The 15,176-nt window shown below is 43.9% G+C and overlaps 1 protein-coding gene across 4 annotated transcripts in view; it reads right to left on the bottom strand.

Moving 5' to 3' along the window:
* LOC124616014 overlaps positions 1-15,176 on the bottom strand; it is a 217,171-nt gene that overhangs the window by 140,798 nt on the left and 61,197 nt on the right. For all 4 annotated transcript variants that reach the window (XM_047144267.1, XM_047144349.1, XM_047144426.1 and 1 more), the window contains exon 3: positions 12,679-12,808. In XM_047144267.1, coding sequence (XP_047000223.1) covers positions 12,679-12,808 — 130 coding nt within the window. The remainder of the gene's footprint in view (positions 1-12,678; positions 12,809-15,176) is intronic.

Genomic DNA, 15,176 nt, shown 5'->3' with positions numbered 1-15,176 from the left:
CCATGCCTCGACATTTGCACACTGTTCGAACTGCGCCAACTGGCTATGAAGTGTCCAATCGGCTCAACCGAGGACCCATCACAGCGGTTTCCTTTCAGAGTCCACCCCATCTGGCAGGTGAATCCAGATCGGGAAGTGATCACTCTCAGCACTGTGACCAAAACTGCATAGAATTAAGTACGTAAGGCCTAGCCCTAAGTTGGAGGAAACCTGCCATGATGCGGTCAGGAAATGTTGGAGACTTAAAGGTCACAATGAAGATGGCAGTCTTCTCAATTTCTCCATTATTCCTACGTATCCTTTGCTCTACATCCACTATCCCCTATAATGCCCATTCCTGTTTGAGTTCGGCTATGTCGATATCCATAATGTCACGGCACGTGACCACACCTTTGCTACAGTTAAGGGAATTACACGGTTCGACAGTTACATCATATTCACCCAATTTTTCGGTCTTTGCCCTGTTAATCTTGACGAATAGGGAGCCATTCCGCAGCCACTTAATAAACTTCAGGCTTCCAGCAAGTCATTCAAAGCCTTTATGGATATAGAAGGGGGACACTTTTTCAAACCTCCTGTCCTTCCTCTTAATGACCAAAAACACATTTTGACTTATGACTCCTTGAGCTCTGCTACTACAATTGAACTGATGCAGGTTACCAGGAGGGTTAGCCTCCCTCATTCGTTTGGAGGACTGGGTGTGAATGGTCCCAGGTGGTACACCCTTCCCACTTGGAGGAGATAATAATGATTTGAAGTGTTCACCTCGGTCCCACAAACAGCTAGGGAAACAAGGGTCCACTCAGACAGAGCCCCACATGCCATCAGTCCCCTGCTCAGGAACCCTAGGGTCGCCAAGCCCCTACTCAGCAAATGAATACTGAGCCCCTGAAAGCAGTTTTCTGAAAGACCATTTGACAATATTCTGTTATGGTAGTCACTGAAGGCTACATGCGTTGCTTTCTTGACACGCAAATGTGTTTCATTCAGCTTTTCTTTATCTATAGCCCTACACTTTCTTTTACTCCTATTATGAAGTAGTTTTTGTTTCTTTACAAGTTTCTTTACAGTGACTCCATATCTCAAAATGTTAGAAACTCTCCACCGTGAGTGCATCAGCCCCTCCTATTATGAACTATCCTACTAGGTAAGAACCTAGTCAACTATTCTTTTAAACTCGAGTCATAGCTCCTCTACATGCTCCTGGTCTGTGTCGAAAATGTCTCATGTTCCTCACTCAGATATGACACTACTTTTTTATCTAATTTACAGAACATGTATAACTTTTTAATTGTTTTAGTTGTCCTTCGCACTTCAATAATCACTGTTGCCACAACTGCGGCATGGTCACTATACCAGTTTCAATATGGCCATCCTCAAAATACATCAGGTCTATTGTTGCCATTTGATCCAATATATTTCCATAATGAATGGGGTTTTGAACCATCTGTATTTCTATGTGTGTATCCCCATGATCTCCTCACAAACTCCTTTATTAATTTCAACCAATTTTGGCACAGAAACAGCTGGCCTCATGAGTATCATCACTTTGGAGTTTATAACCTTGTAGTGGCAATATGTGTAAAGATATGGGCAAAAACACTGTTTCCGAGTCCCAGCTGTATAGACTACCGACCTAATAGGCATGTTGTGTGGGAATCCTATTGGCCTGCTGAGTCAACCTGCTTTGTGGAGGAGCCTAATAGTATTCCTGCCCACGACATTAGGCTGCCCTGCGTGAGAGGCATGTTGTGCTGGGGTAGTACTGGTATATTTTTTTGACTTGCTTTGAATGGTAGCCTGTATATCAGGGTCAAACAAATGATTTTCAAGTCCCTGATGTGTGGCCTGCCCTGCACGACAGGTGTGTTGTGGGAGTAGTATCAGCCTGCTTTATGGTACTGTATTGCAAGGGGTACACATACCGATGAGCGTGGCTGGGGACAATTTGTGATGGACAGAGGAAGGGATGGACAGAGTGAGGAGGAGGAGGAGGAGGAGGAGGAGGAGGAGGAAATGGACAGAAAGAGGGTGAGTTGCATGAGGCAAGTGGAAGGTGTAGAGTAGTGGTGCGCTAGTGGAACAGAAATGGAAAGAGAGGAGGACAGGCAGAAATGGAAAGAGAGAGGGATAAGCAGAAATGCAGAAATGGAAAGAGAGATGGGAGGTGGAGATGGAAAGACAGATGGAGAGTTTGAGATGGAAAGAGAGAAGTAGAGAAGGATATGGTCAGAGAGAGAGAGAGAGGGGGGGGGGGGGGGGAGGAAGATGCGGTCAGAGAGCAGGGTGGAGGGAACGAACAAAGAGAGGGGGAGGAGGATATGAGGAGACAGAATCGACGACAATGATGAGGATGACGATGATGATTTTAGATGAGGTGCACTCAAACATCATGTCATCATAGCTCTGATGAAAAGTCAGCATGCCAACCACATGGATGGGGATGAAGGCTGTCCCCAAATCCAGAGCAGTTAATAACCACTGAAGTCTGCCTGCCACTAATTCAGGGATGAGGCCTGACAGTTCACAAAATGTCACCACTATTGTAACACTGGAATCAGTATCAGCGAGGATGGTGGACAGATCTCCATCGAGACTGAGGACTGCCCTGATATCAGTATATAAGATACACATTGCCAAAATACATTGAACTGAAAGAGGCACAACACAAACCTCAAAGAGTGGTGGATCCTCCTGCTATAGGAGGAAGCCATATGTTGAAGAGCTATGTCCAACGCACAGCCAGGTAAGCAGAACCTCCTTCCAGTTGCAAGGCTGACATGAAGTCCACCATGTCTGTGTGGTCTATTTCAGCAACCACAGTTTGCTTTCTGTCAACTTCAACAATTCAGTCTCCCACCGACACATGACTTGTCTGTCATAAAATGAAATAACGATGTGTGTTGGGATGGGACACTGACAGATACCACCATACCGACATGCTTCCTTGGCTGCTTTGTCGGGCATGTTACTTGTAAAAATGTAAAATGGAGTAAAAGTTTTCTTATCCCATGCTAAACATAAAATTACTATGGGTCTCTGAAGACACCAATGCAGCAACGCGTTCCATTCCTGGCTGTGTATTCGAAGGTCTGATACATCAAGATCCTCGAAAAAATCAGCAGCACATATCCTGAATGGTTTAGCTGCACAAGGCCAATTCCTGAAGAGCCATTCAAAGTTAGATTGGACCACTGCACTAGATGCCAATGACTGAGGTGATGCTGAGAGTTTCAGTGTCTGTCAAGCCAAATATAGAGTGGTGGTTAAACAGCCTCTGCACACAGATTCTGAACTGGGCTGGTCCAAAAGGCAGCAGTCAATATCCGAATGCCCTCATGGTGGACAGCATCTAATATCTTCGAGTACTAAATATGGGCTGATCCACAGATCCACTGCCATAATTTTAACGTGATTGAACACACACCCTATAACATTGCAGGAGGCAAGACCAGTCACTTCCAAATGATTTTCCACTAAGGCATTTCAAAATATTCACTGACTGGAAGCCCTTTCTTCATAGGTCTTTCAGGTGTGGGAGTCAAGTTAATTTTGAGTCAAATAATAAACCCAAAAAGTATAGTTTCCTGAAAAACGAAAAATATTGTCCCCCATTGTGAGCACTGGTTGGTTAAAACTTCGATGAGGATGGTTAACATTGACAGTCTTCTCTGGTGAGAACTGAAAACCTGTTGTCTTGGTCCAGGTTACCAGCCCCGTCGTCATTGTAAGATCAGAGGAAGAGAAGAAAACTGCGAAGACATCCAAAAACAAAGAGCATTCGACAGGACTCCTGACTGTGGAGGAAATGCCATTGATAATAGCAATGCCAAACAATGTGACACTGAGTACACTGCCTTAGGGGACTCCATTCTCTTGAACAAAGCAGTCAGACAAGGCATCACCAAAGCAATTACAAAAGCACCGGCCCTGGAGGAAGGATTGGATAATAAGCAGTAGACGTCCACGTAGTCCCCAATCATGAAGTTGGCGAAGGATGTTGTACCTCCAAAGTAGTATCATAGGCATTTTCGAGGTCAAAAAACACAAACCAAATGGTTTTAGTGTAAGAAGGACTCCTGTATCGCCATCTCCAGTACAATTAAGTTGTCAAGGGCAGAACGGTAGTGCCTGAAACAGCACTGGGAACATCTCATGTGAGCTCGGGACTTGAGTAGCCAGACGAGATGGCAGCTAGGTGCTATAGTTGTTGCCCTGTTTCCAGAATGGAATTAATATTGCTTCCTTCCAAATCATGGGATACTGTCCATCAAACCAGATCTGATTGAAACAAGAGAAGAACCGTCCTTTCGCTTCAGGTCACACATGTCAGAGCATATCGTAATGAGGCTCATCAGGTCCTGGAGCAGTGTGTCTGGCCACAGACAGAGCTCATTCCAGTTCCCACACAGAGAATGGAGCTTCCCTTGTCTCTGTAGTCCTACAGAGATGATGCAGCGACTGTAAAAAAGGTGTTCAGCTAAAACCTGAGCCAAGTCTTAAGGTGTGTCCACAAAGACCCCATTTCTTACAAGCCCGTAAGAGGATGTGTACTGCACTTGTCTGAAATCTGCCTTATCGATTCCCAAACTTGTGCAGTGGAATTCCTTCCAGAAATCCCTCTATCATTCTTTTGTCACTCACCTCGCATGTGCTCTCACAGATCTAAAGGCATGAAAGTTTTCTGTAGGTGGACGATGTTTGAAGTTCCATAGAGCTGTTCATCTGGCTCTAATTGCCAACCAACAGTCATCATTCCACCAAGGTACAGGTCGTCATCTGAGGTGATTTCTAGACTGGGGGATCTCACAAGTGATATGGGCCACCGTTCTTCTTTTCAGAAATAGCCTGTCAACTACAGCAACCAATTTGCCCTTTGAATCATCCATCTTCATGGTTTCCTGTTTGCTGTCCAAGTCAGCAGACAGGCCCACACTGGGAAGTGGTCACTAGAATGTAAATTTACAGCCACTTCCCACTGAACTGAATCTGCAATAGCTGGGGAGCAAAAATACATGTCAATGGCTGAAAAAAGACCCTGTAGTTGTGGGAAAGTGTGTCATCTGACCTGAGTTCAAAAGGCAAATATTCTCAGAACTGATGAGTCACTCGATAATTCAATCCTGGGAGCAAGTGGTAACCAAGCCCCACATCACATTGTGCACACTAAAGTCCCACCCCCCCCCCCCCCCTCAAAAGGCAAAAGGAGGACTGCGTGTGGGAGTGCCCAGAATAGTCCTTTCAGTGTGTCTGTAGTATGAAGTGGAAGATATAAAGAACACACTGTGATGTTAAATAGTGCTAGGATTTTCATGGCAGCTGCTTGTATGGCCATGTTAAGAGCAACGTGAGAGGAGTGGCATCTGTCATCCATGGAAACAGCCACTCCAAATTTAGCGCTGAGTCCAGTAATATTGTCCTTGGTGTAGGGATGGTAAGCGCTTAATGCAGGTGTGTCAGTGATTTTAAAATGCGCTTCTTACAAACAGATGCACAACTGTTTCTCCTGGACCATGAGCTGTAATTCTGCCAAATGTGATCGGTATCCATTTAAATTCCACTGGAACACAGAAGTAACTGTGGGAACCATTGATTACCGATGGTTAGTCTTATCTTTGTCCCTCAGAGGTGATGATTTACCCAGGAGGTCAGGGGGAACGTTAGCTAGTCCCTGGCTCTCCTCCAATTGGAAATCCATATCATCAAGAGTAAAGTCCCCATCTGAGAGACAGAGAACTCAATGATCCGAAGGTTTAACTGCCACATTCTTCAACTTTGAACCACTTTTTGAAGGACTCGTTCCTTACTTAAGAGAAGAGTTGGTTGCTTGGGTTGCGGGAATGGCTTAGTAGGCTTCCAATGGTGGGCAGCAGTACGTTGCTTAGATTGTAAGCCCATTGCCGATGGCTTCTGAATGACTTCTGGTTCAGGCATAGAGTTTTCCCCAAAGGTACACCAACAACTGCATGTCCTCATACTTGAATCTGTGGTCCAAGTTTGTGTTGAGACACCACACTTGGTGATTGGCTTCTTAAGAGTCAACGCAAAAGAAGTAGCAAAAATTGGAGGTCATAGCTTTGAAAGCTTTTTTAGCTTCACCATAGAGTATGCATCTCATGACTTTCAGCTACTGAATTTTCCTTTCCTCATCTAGACCTCACTCTTCCTGCTCCGTACTGAGTGATACTTTTCAGAGGAAGTGGACAAGAATTGCCTGATTCGCAAGCTGAGCCTCCACAATTACCACACATAGTCCTCCCATTACATCCCATAGTGGTATGGCCAGATCTTTGACATCTCAAGCATCGCATTGGGTTAGGAACAAAGGGCAAACCTTGAGACTGATATAGCCTGCAAGGACGTGTTCAGGTAACTCTGGAATGCTAAACATTAGAATAAATGTTGCAGATTTTTCCAATGTGTCATTTACTCTCCTCGTATAGTTCTGCACTCCTTCCGTGACACCCATATTTTTCCATTCTTCATGTAACTCTGCAGGGTCCATCTCCATTATATTGGAGCACATAACCATGCCTTTACAAAAGTTAACGGTGTTATGCAACTCAGCCTCGACTGGGTAGTCACCCAGTGCCTTACAGCCCAGAACATTAGATACTTGGTTTGAATTAGCAGTTTCAACTAGAAATGTTCCATTACAAAGTCCTTAGCAACTTTATTGAGACCCAGCAACACCCTCCAATGTCTTTCCAATGCAGAAAAGGGAGACCTTCTCAAAGATTCCTCCTGTTCTCTTTATTAGAATGAAAGTGTTATGGCACACTAAAGCCCTGTTACAATGAGTCTGAGACTTTTTCTCAGGGGGACTGACTGACTGAGCTCCCTTCGATGAGAGGATGTACATAGTAGCTCGGTATACTCACCCCTTCAGGAGCAGTCGTTTGATGAGACCATTCCACAGGGATCCACGAGACACTAGAGAGACAAATGTCGACCCCGGCAGAGCCCTGTATGCCTGAGCAAGCCTTGTACAAATGGAGGGCGGCAGGTGCCCCAGAGGTTTCCCACTAGAAACAGTTTTACCTCAACAGCCACTCACCTCATTAGCACATAGCACACCTTGAGGTTGAGGTGCTTTTGTAGAGGTGTGCACCTTCCTAGCAGTCCAAGTAGTGAAACCAAGGACCCCGTTCTCTGAAACACACAACATTCCACCACCACGGCGCACAGTGCTCATTGAAGAATGCCCGGAGTTTATGGTAACACATGGCTAGCGGCACTTACCAGAGGTCGCCAAGCCCATACCCAGCAAAAGAATGCTGAGCCCCTGGAGGGTAGACAGATGAAGGTGGGAGGAACAGGTGGACAGACTGCAGGAGGAAGATGTGGACAGACAGACAGTGGAAGAGGTGGACAGACAGATGGAGGAAGAGGTGGATTGATTTATTGATTGATTGATTAGTTGAGAGAGTATGGAACCAAATGGCGAGGTCATCAGTCCTGTGATTCCAAAGTGGGTTACATAAGAGAGAGGGTCTGCTGAAAGTGGACGGATTCAGTCAGAGGAGTCAAATTATAAAAAAATGAACATTAAACAGACATAGTAAAAGCATAAAAGGTAAGACCAAATCTAAAAACTGTAAAAAAAAGGGAGGGGGGAGGTGGTCATGGGGTCACAGACCGTGAAGACTGCAAAAGTAGTCCCAACCACAACCAACCCACCCCTTCTCCAGGACTAAACGAAAACTTTATATCTGGAAATAAAAACCACTTTCATGGAGGTAACCGAGGACCAGGTCAACCATCCGTGGATCATCTGCTAATATTAAATTTAAGGAAGCAGGAAAACTATACTTAGCATGAAGAGTCGAAAGAAGGGGACATGCCACCAATATGTGAGATATCGTCAGTCTGGCGCCACAACCACATTGTGGGGGTGGGTCGTTATATAGGAGGAAACAATGGGTGGGCCAGGTATGGACAATGCGTAAATGGCAAAAAACAGTGGTATGGGAGGAAAGACACGGGGTGCAGTCCAGTGAGTGCAGATGAAGATCCCAGCAGAGGGTAGCGAGACGCAATCCCTCACTGGTGAAGAGCACACGGTATACAGGACGGTGAAGGAATTGGCGAATGGCGACTGCACAAGAAACAAGGAATTGGCTCCATCAGATGTGTACAGGGTGAATCCCTGCTGCTGTGAGACTATCAACAGGACTAGTGCAAAAGGCATCAATAGCCAGACACACCCCACAATGATGGACAGGGTCAAGGAGTTTCAATGTGGAAGCAGCTGCTGAACCATAAACGTGACTACCATAATTGAGTCTGGACAAGACCAGAGCACGGTAAAGATGGAGAATAGCGGAACGGTCTGCACCCCATGATGTGTGGGTCAGGAGGTAGAGAACATTAAGCTTCTTCATGCATGCAGTCTTTTAAGTGGTGAATGTGGGGTAGCCATGTCAACTTGCTATCAAAAAAAGGCCCAAGAAAAGGGACTGTGCTGCAACATTGAGGAGCTGGTTCCCTAAATAAAGTTCTGGATCAGGATGTACTGTAGGTCAGCGACAAAAATGCATAACCCGCATTTTGGAGGGGTGAAAACTGGAAGCCATGGGCGGTAGCCCATGCAGAGGCCCACTGGATGGCGCCTTGGAGCTAGCACTCAGCAGATGCCACCGAGTGGGAGATGCACCAGATGCAAAAACCGTCAATGTACAACGCCGGGGTAATCAGAGGCCCAACAGAGGTCACAAGCCCATCTATGGCAATGAGGAACCCTGTGGGATACTATTATCCTGAATCTGAGGGGTGCTGAGTGAAGTGCCAATGCGGACCTGGAAGAGCCAGTAAGATAAAAACCCACAGATAAAAATCAGAAGGGGACCATGGAAGCCCCAGTCATGGAGGGTAACTGAAATGTGATGGCATCAAGCCATTATGTAGATCACAGAAAACTGTGACAAGGTGCCAGCGGTGAGTAAAAGCCTGTCAGATGGCTGATTCCAATCGGAGTAAATGGTCATTTGGAGATCACTCTGCCCAGAAGAAACACTGATACGGCAACAAAAGACCCTGAGATTCGAGTACCCAACATAATCTGGAGTTGACCATCCTTTCGAGCAGTTCACAAAGCACATCTGTAAGGCTAATGGGGCGGTAGCTGTCTACAGTGGTGGGTTTTTCCCAGGCTTAAGGACAGGGATAACTATACTGTCTCGCCATTGTGACGGAAAAGCACCCGTTAGCCATATGTGACTGAAGACCCTGAGGAGCTGTTGTCTCTGTGGAATGTACAAGTGCTGAATCATCTGATTGTGAATGGAATCTGGCCCTCTGGCTGTGTCTCATGAAGACCTAAGAGCCTGCACCAATTCCCATTCATCGAAAGGTGCATTATAGGGCTCAACACGGTGCGCGATGAAATGCATGGGGGTCTGTTCAACTCTGCATTTCTGCTGGAGAAAGGTAGGAGGGTAGGAAGTGAACAACGATGCCATCATAAAGTGTGTCGCAAGGTGTTTCGTGAGTATCAATGGATCAGTGCACAGAGCTCCTTGGAGGTTCAGACCCTGGACAGTTGAATGTTGCTGGCAGCCCAGAACGCTACAGAGCTTTGACCAAACCTGCAATGGAAAGGCATACATCCCCAGGGAGGAAACATACGAGGGACTGGCCGATGACAAGGGAGCCTCGTGGAGAGGGGGAGAGCAGTGCCAACATGAAGAAGAGTGACAGAGATGCCTTGCACAACTACATCAATGAAATTCGAGTGGGAGGTGTCAAAGCGGACAGCAGACAAGTATAAAGGCCAATTGGCACTGCAGAATGCCCAATGTGAGGGTCTGTCTGCCTGGCGCAGCAGGGGAATGAAAGTGTCACGGGAAAGTGTTCACTGTCACAAAGGTCATCATGGGATGACCAATGTAGGGAAGCCACGAGGGCAGGGGAGGACATCGTGAGATCGATAGCAGAGAAGGTGCCATGAGCGGCACTGAAGTGGGTAAGGAATCCATCGCTGAGGAGACACAAATCGAAGTATGTCATAAGTTGGCTGATCAGGATACCCTGACCCATTGAAGTGACACTCCCCAACAGTGGATGGTGGGCACTGAAATCCCCAAGGAGGAGAAACGGGGGCAGGAGTTGCTGGATTAAGGTAGATAGTGCAACATAAGCAAGAGGCTGACCTGGAGGGAGGTACACATTGAAAAAGATGATTGCTGGAGTCGTTTGCACTGTAACTGCTATCGCTTCCAAGGTGGTACATAGGGGGACCCAGTCACTAAGTACATCAGAGCGAACCAAAGTGCAGACTCCACCAGATGCTATCCCAGCGCCAGCACAGTTCCAACAGAACACGCGATGACCATGGAAAGTTGGAGAGCAGTCATCATGGAAATACATTTCTTGGAGAACAAGACAGAACGCAGAATAAGAGGAGACAAGACGTTGCATTTCCGGTAGGTGATGATAGTATCCGTTGCAGTTCCACTGGACGGTCGTGTGACATGAGTCCAAGGTAGGCATGAAGGAGCTGAGGAGAAGGTCAAGTCACTTTATCAATAGTCATCACCGACAAGGGTGGGGTGACATCCATAAATAAGATGTCAGACTCTGGTTACGAGAGGGTAGTTGGCACCACTGGGGGCACCTTGTCGTGGGATTGACATTTTTTCTTCTTCTCTTTCTGAGGGGGAGGAGGGCAAGACACAGGGGGAGTACAGGCATCTGCAAGATTGGGGAATGAAAGAGACCGGGCGACCTCAGGGTGCACAGATAGTGCGCCTCGTGGCCGAGTCATGGTGACAGTCTTCTGGCCTGAGAGACGCTGGGGAGAGGGTTCCAGGGAGGGAGCCCGATCACCAGCAGATGCTAAAGAAGGGGGGCACTTCTTCGGCCAAAGAAGGGGGGCACTTCTTCGGCCAAAGAAGGGGGGCACTTCTTCGGCCGGGGAGGGGGAGTAACAGATTTGTAACTTCTTCACAGCCTAGATTGTTAAGATCAGATCAACACTTTCTGTAACATACAATATACGACATTCTATAGTGGTCACTGAAGTATTTAGAGATTGTAGCTGCAGAGGACTGATAATGCTGACAAATTCCGAACTGATGAGCCACACATTTGCCTTGCCCATGTCAAGCCTTTACCAGCTGAAACCATTGGACATGAGATTAGCTTGGATAGGGGGATGAAAATATACCAGATGCTATAAATGTTGGTCACACAGAGTTTTTAATGACAGGCATTGTAGTAGTAATGGCAGCTGATTTAAAGTCACATCTGGTACAGTTCAGTAGCATAGAAGAGTTCTGGTAGATGAAACAAAGGAATTAGTGGTCCTGAAAACAGATGTCTAACTACAATCAAATAACGCAATTACTTAACATGCGATGTTTCATCTTTTGCACCTGTGTTATGTCATCATCCAAAAGTAAACTACTTTGGAAATCAGATTCAGTAGATTTGATAATACAGTAAGTTATTAACACTTAGCGTGCAGTCGACATAATACTACGTCTTCAGAAGGAAACAGAATTGTGTGGACGATGTAATATTACGTCTTAGCAGTTACAATGTTTCTCTGTGGCGTCAAACGTATATTTATGACTCCCGCGAAGTCTGAGTGGTCTGCAGGCTTCATAGTTTCAACTGTGAGCGCTACATGGCAGCAGCGAGCCCAGTGGAATACCTTGTATTTGTGAAAGACTTTGTCTGTAGCTTACTTCATAGACATTGTCTGGCATTGGTATCCTGTCAGTTTCGTTTGTTTTGAGTCTTTTCGTGTTGATTTTCTTTTACATATGTGCAGTGAACAGGATAAAAGTTTGGAGCAAATGATTTATGAAGTCCTTGGCGAGTTTTCAGATGGTGAAACAGGGCTGTCTGATGACGATTCAGATTATACGTCGTCTGAAAATAGCAGTAAGTCAAGATTTGTTTCAGATTTTGTTGCTGAGAATGGTTTTTTTGTTAGCTTCCCAGAATTTTATATTATGAATTATGCTCCTGTTTAACAGGAAAGGCTGGAAGAAAGGACCCCTCATATGACTGCACCAAATGTAATGTCGGGTTGTGTATCTCCCCCTGCTTCAAAGTTTATCACACCGTTGTCCACTATGAACGCTAAATTGTGTACTGAACTTATGCTTATTGTTATTTTTCTTTTTTTCAAGTGTTTTGTAGATATTTTTTTAGAGGATAATAACATGTTTCATTGTATATAACAGTACTGTAATTCTTCTACAATTTTATTTTATTTTATTTTATTTATTTATTTATTTATTTTTTGCAATAAATATCACTGACTTGAAATTTCAATGGTGCCTTCAAATTTTGAATTATTGGCCCCAAAATTTGAGTACTTAACGTAAAAAGTCCAATAAACATACAAATGTTTTGGAATTCCAATAACAGTGAGCTGTACAGCAGTATGAAATTACATAAAAAAACTGATTTTACCCAGTCTGCAGGTGACGGCAACTACAAACTACATCAACACTGAAAGTGTTAAAAATGCTAAGTCTGTACTCATGTCATAAACAAAACCTTCAGGATTCAAAATAATATGAAAGAGTTTACCTGTTTACCATACAAACATTTCTCAACAAAAATTTCGCAATATTGACTTTCAGCTGCTGCATGAACATTTTTTTTCCATGACAGAACTGTATGTAAATATCTGTACAAGGCAATGTCCTTGATTCCGCTTACCATCAAACCACCTATTATTTGTTGAAGCCACATCTGTAGTAGATACTACTTTCTTACTACATTCTTCAGGTTTTTTATGTTCTTTTTGACATTCTGATGACATTATGTCAAGTATCTTCTGACGAACATTCTGGAATTAAAAGAATATCATATTTAATTTCTCAAATTTTAGATAGATTAGACACACTTTTACATTTTCAGACACAGTAATAATAAGCAAGATTACAGTTATATGTGTTATGAAATCTTAGCTCATGAACAGATGGTTTACCAGCCCAGTTGGGAAAGGAAAAAAAAGATATCATTTTATGAACAGAGAGTAGTCTAAACCACATATCTTTGTTGTAATTATATCACTACAGTAAAAAAATATGTGGTTCACGCCATCCTTTTTTCTTCATAAAATTATAAAACAAGTTCACTGTTTCCTCATGTCAAGCATTATCTGATCAAGTGAACTATTCTAGCATTTGCTTCATATTAGTTATGTTATATTTAGTTACATACTTTATGAGTATTGAAATATTAAACAACAGAAACTATGCACTGTTCAATAGTTATACACTTTATAACCCCCAGCTTTACCACTGCTCAGTTTTACAGCTCCTTGGCTTTAAAACAGCCGAGCTTTAAGACAAATGACCGAGCTATCCAAGAAACAGCCAAGCCACACATGAAACTAGTCTTCTACTAAATCACTTTAAATTTTTTCCTACAGTCTTTAATAAAATAGTCAGGAGTATTTTTCATTCATTTGATATTAGACTGACTGTGCAGTGATTGATATACCCATTCACTCTTGCTTTCCTTGTATTCTAATAATTACATTTTTTCAAATTCTAATACAACTTCCAAAGTTTCAGAAATTTCATACATGGCTCTGATGGATCTTTGTAGACTTTTTGGCCCAATTCCTGTAAGATTGCCATCGATGGTGTACATATACCTATCACTTTTTCATCTCTAATAAATGTGCTCCTTGCTATGTGCTCCCTAAAGTCATTATTTAATAGTCACTGTGTAGCATCTACATTATCCAATATCATTTTAGTATTTTTATCATGGCATGTATTGTATCCTCTACCCTTTCTTCTTAAGCTTCTCTGCATTGCCAGTTAATTTTACTGAGGTACCTTTCAGGTTGCTTATCACTTTCAACATGTTTACACATTCACTGTTTCTTTATTAATTCCAGTATCGTATATATTACCTATGGCAGCTTCTTTACTGCCTATTTCAGTCCTAGTATCTTTTCTGCTGCCTTTACTAATTTCTTTGACCCCCACGCCATCAGTTATCAACACCAGTAACTCCTTGGAGGTTGTTGTTTTTTTTTCTTTTTTTGTTGCAAGGGCTTCTAAGTTTTTGATATATTCAACTTGTCTATGTTCCAACAGTTCAGCTGCCTTCTCTTTACGTTCTTTAACATCAAGTGACACTAAAGTCAAGGTTCGTCTAGCTCCTCCAGTCCTTGGCTTCATTTCTGATCCTTTGCTTTATTAAGACATAGTCAATCTGACATCTTGTTTGATCCCTTGGCATTTTCCACAAATACACTTCCTGACAAAAAAAGTGAAGCACCCTGAAGACATGGTTAGATATCAATGAACTCCAAACACATACACACCATGGAGGGGTAGTGGGGAGGGGGGGGGGGAGGGAGGGGGAAGTAGGAGATGGTATGCAAATAATTAAAGAGTTGCAATTCTCTGTGACAGGTAAAACAGCCACCAGAGTATTTAGGGTTATTACCAAGCCTGGTAGGAAATATAAGGGACATGAACAGTGTCAGATGTTGAGTTACCAATGTGAAGACCATGGAGAAGCCGCATACATTTGTGAAGCAGCATTATCAGCACCTAACAACCTTTTCAAAGGGACTTTACTGTGGGTCTCTATTTAGTCGTCTGGTCAGACTGCGCAGCATTTAGATTTGTGGGGCTTTCAGACGTGACAGTGGCCTGAGGTTGGACTGCATGGGGGCATGAGGGAAGGCATACTCGTCAAAGATCCAGTTGGCCATGTCTGACTGTGACAAGGGAGGACTGCCATATTGTGCACCACACACATTATAACCCCACCATATAAGTGCCTGTTATCAGAGGACAAATAATGGACTGCTTGCAATATTGTGTGTCACCTTCCAGCATCTGTCAGAGACTAGCAGCAGTTGGACTGCAAAATTCCAGTGTGTAGGCTATCACTATCATCATAAGTATGTACGCAAATTTACACAAGTATATGTACATATGTATGTGTAGACATATGTAGATATGTACATATATGTCTAAAAACAAAGATGATGTAGCTTACCAAGCGAAAGCGTTGGCATGTTGATAAACCCACAAACACACACACACAAAATTCAAGCTTTCGCAACCAATGGTTGCTTCATCAGGAAAGAGGGAAGGAGAGGGAAAGACATAAGGATGTGGGTTTTAAGGGAGAGGGTAAGGAGTCTTCCAATCCCGGGAGCAGAAAGACTTACCTTAGGGGGA

Source organism: Schistocerca americana, chromosome 1, assembly GCF_021461395.2.
Source record: "Schistocerca americana isolate TAMUIC-IGC-003095 chromosome 1, iqSchAmer2.1, whole genome shotgun sequence".
Classification (NCBI taxonomy): Eukaryota; Metazoa; Arthropoda; class Insecta; order Orthoptera; family Acrididae; genus Schistocerca; species Schistocerca americana.
The sequence above is the reverse complement of the archived record's forward strand: the minus strand, read 5'-3'. Positions and strand labels throughout refer to the sequence as shown.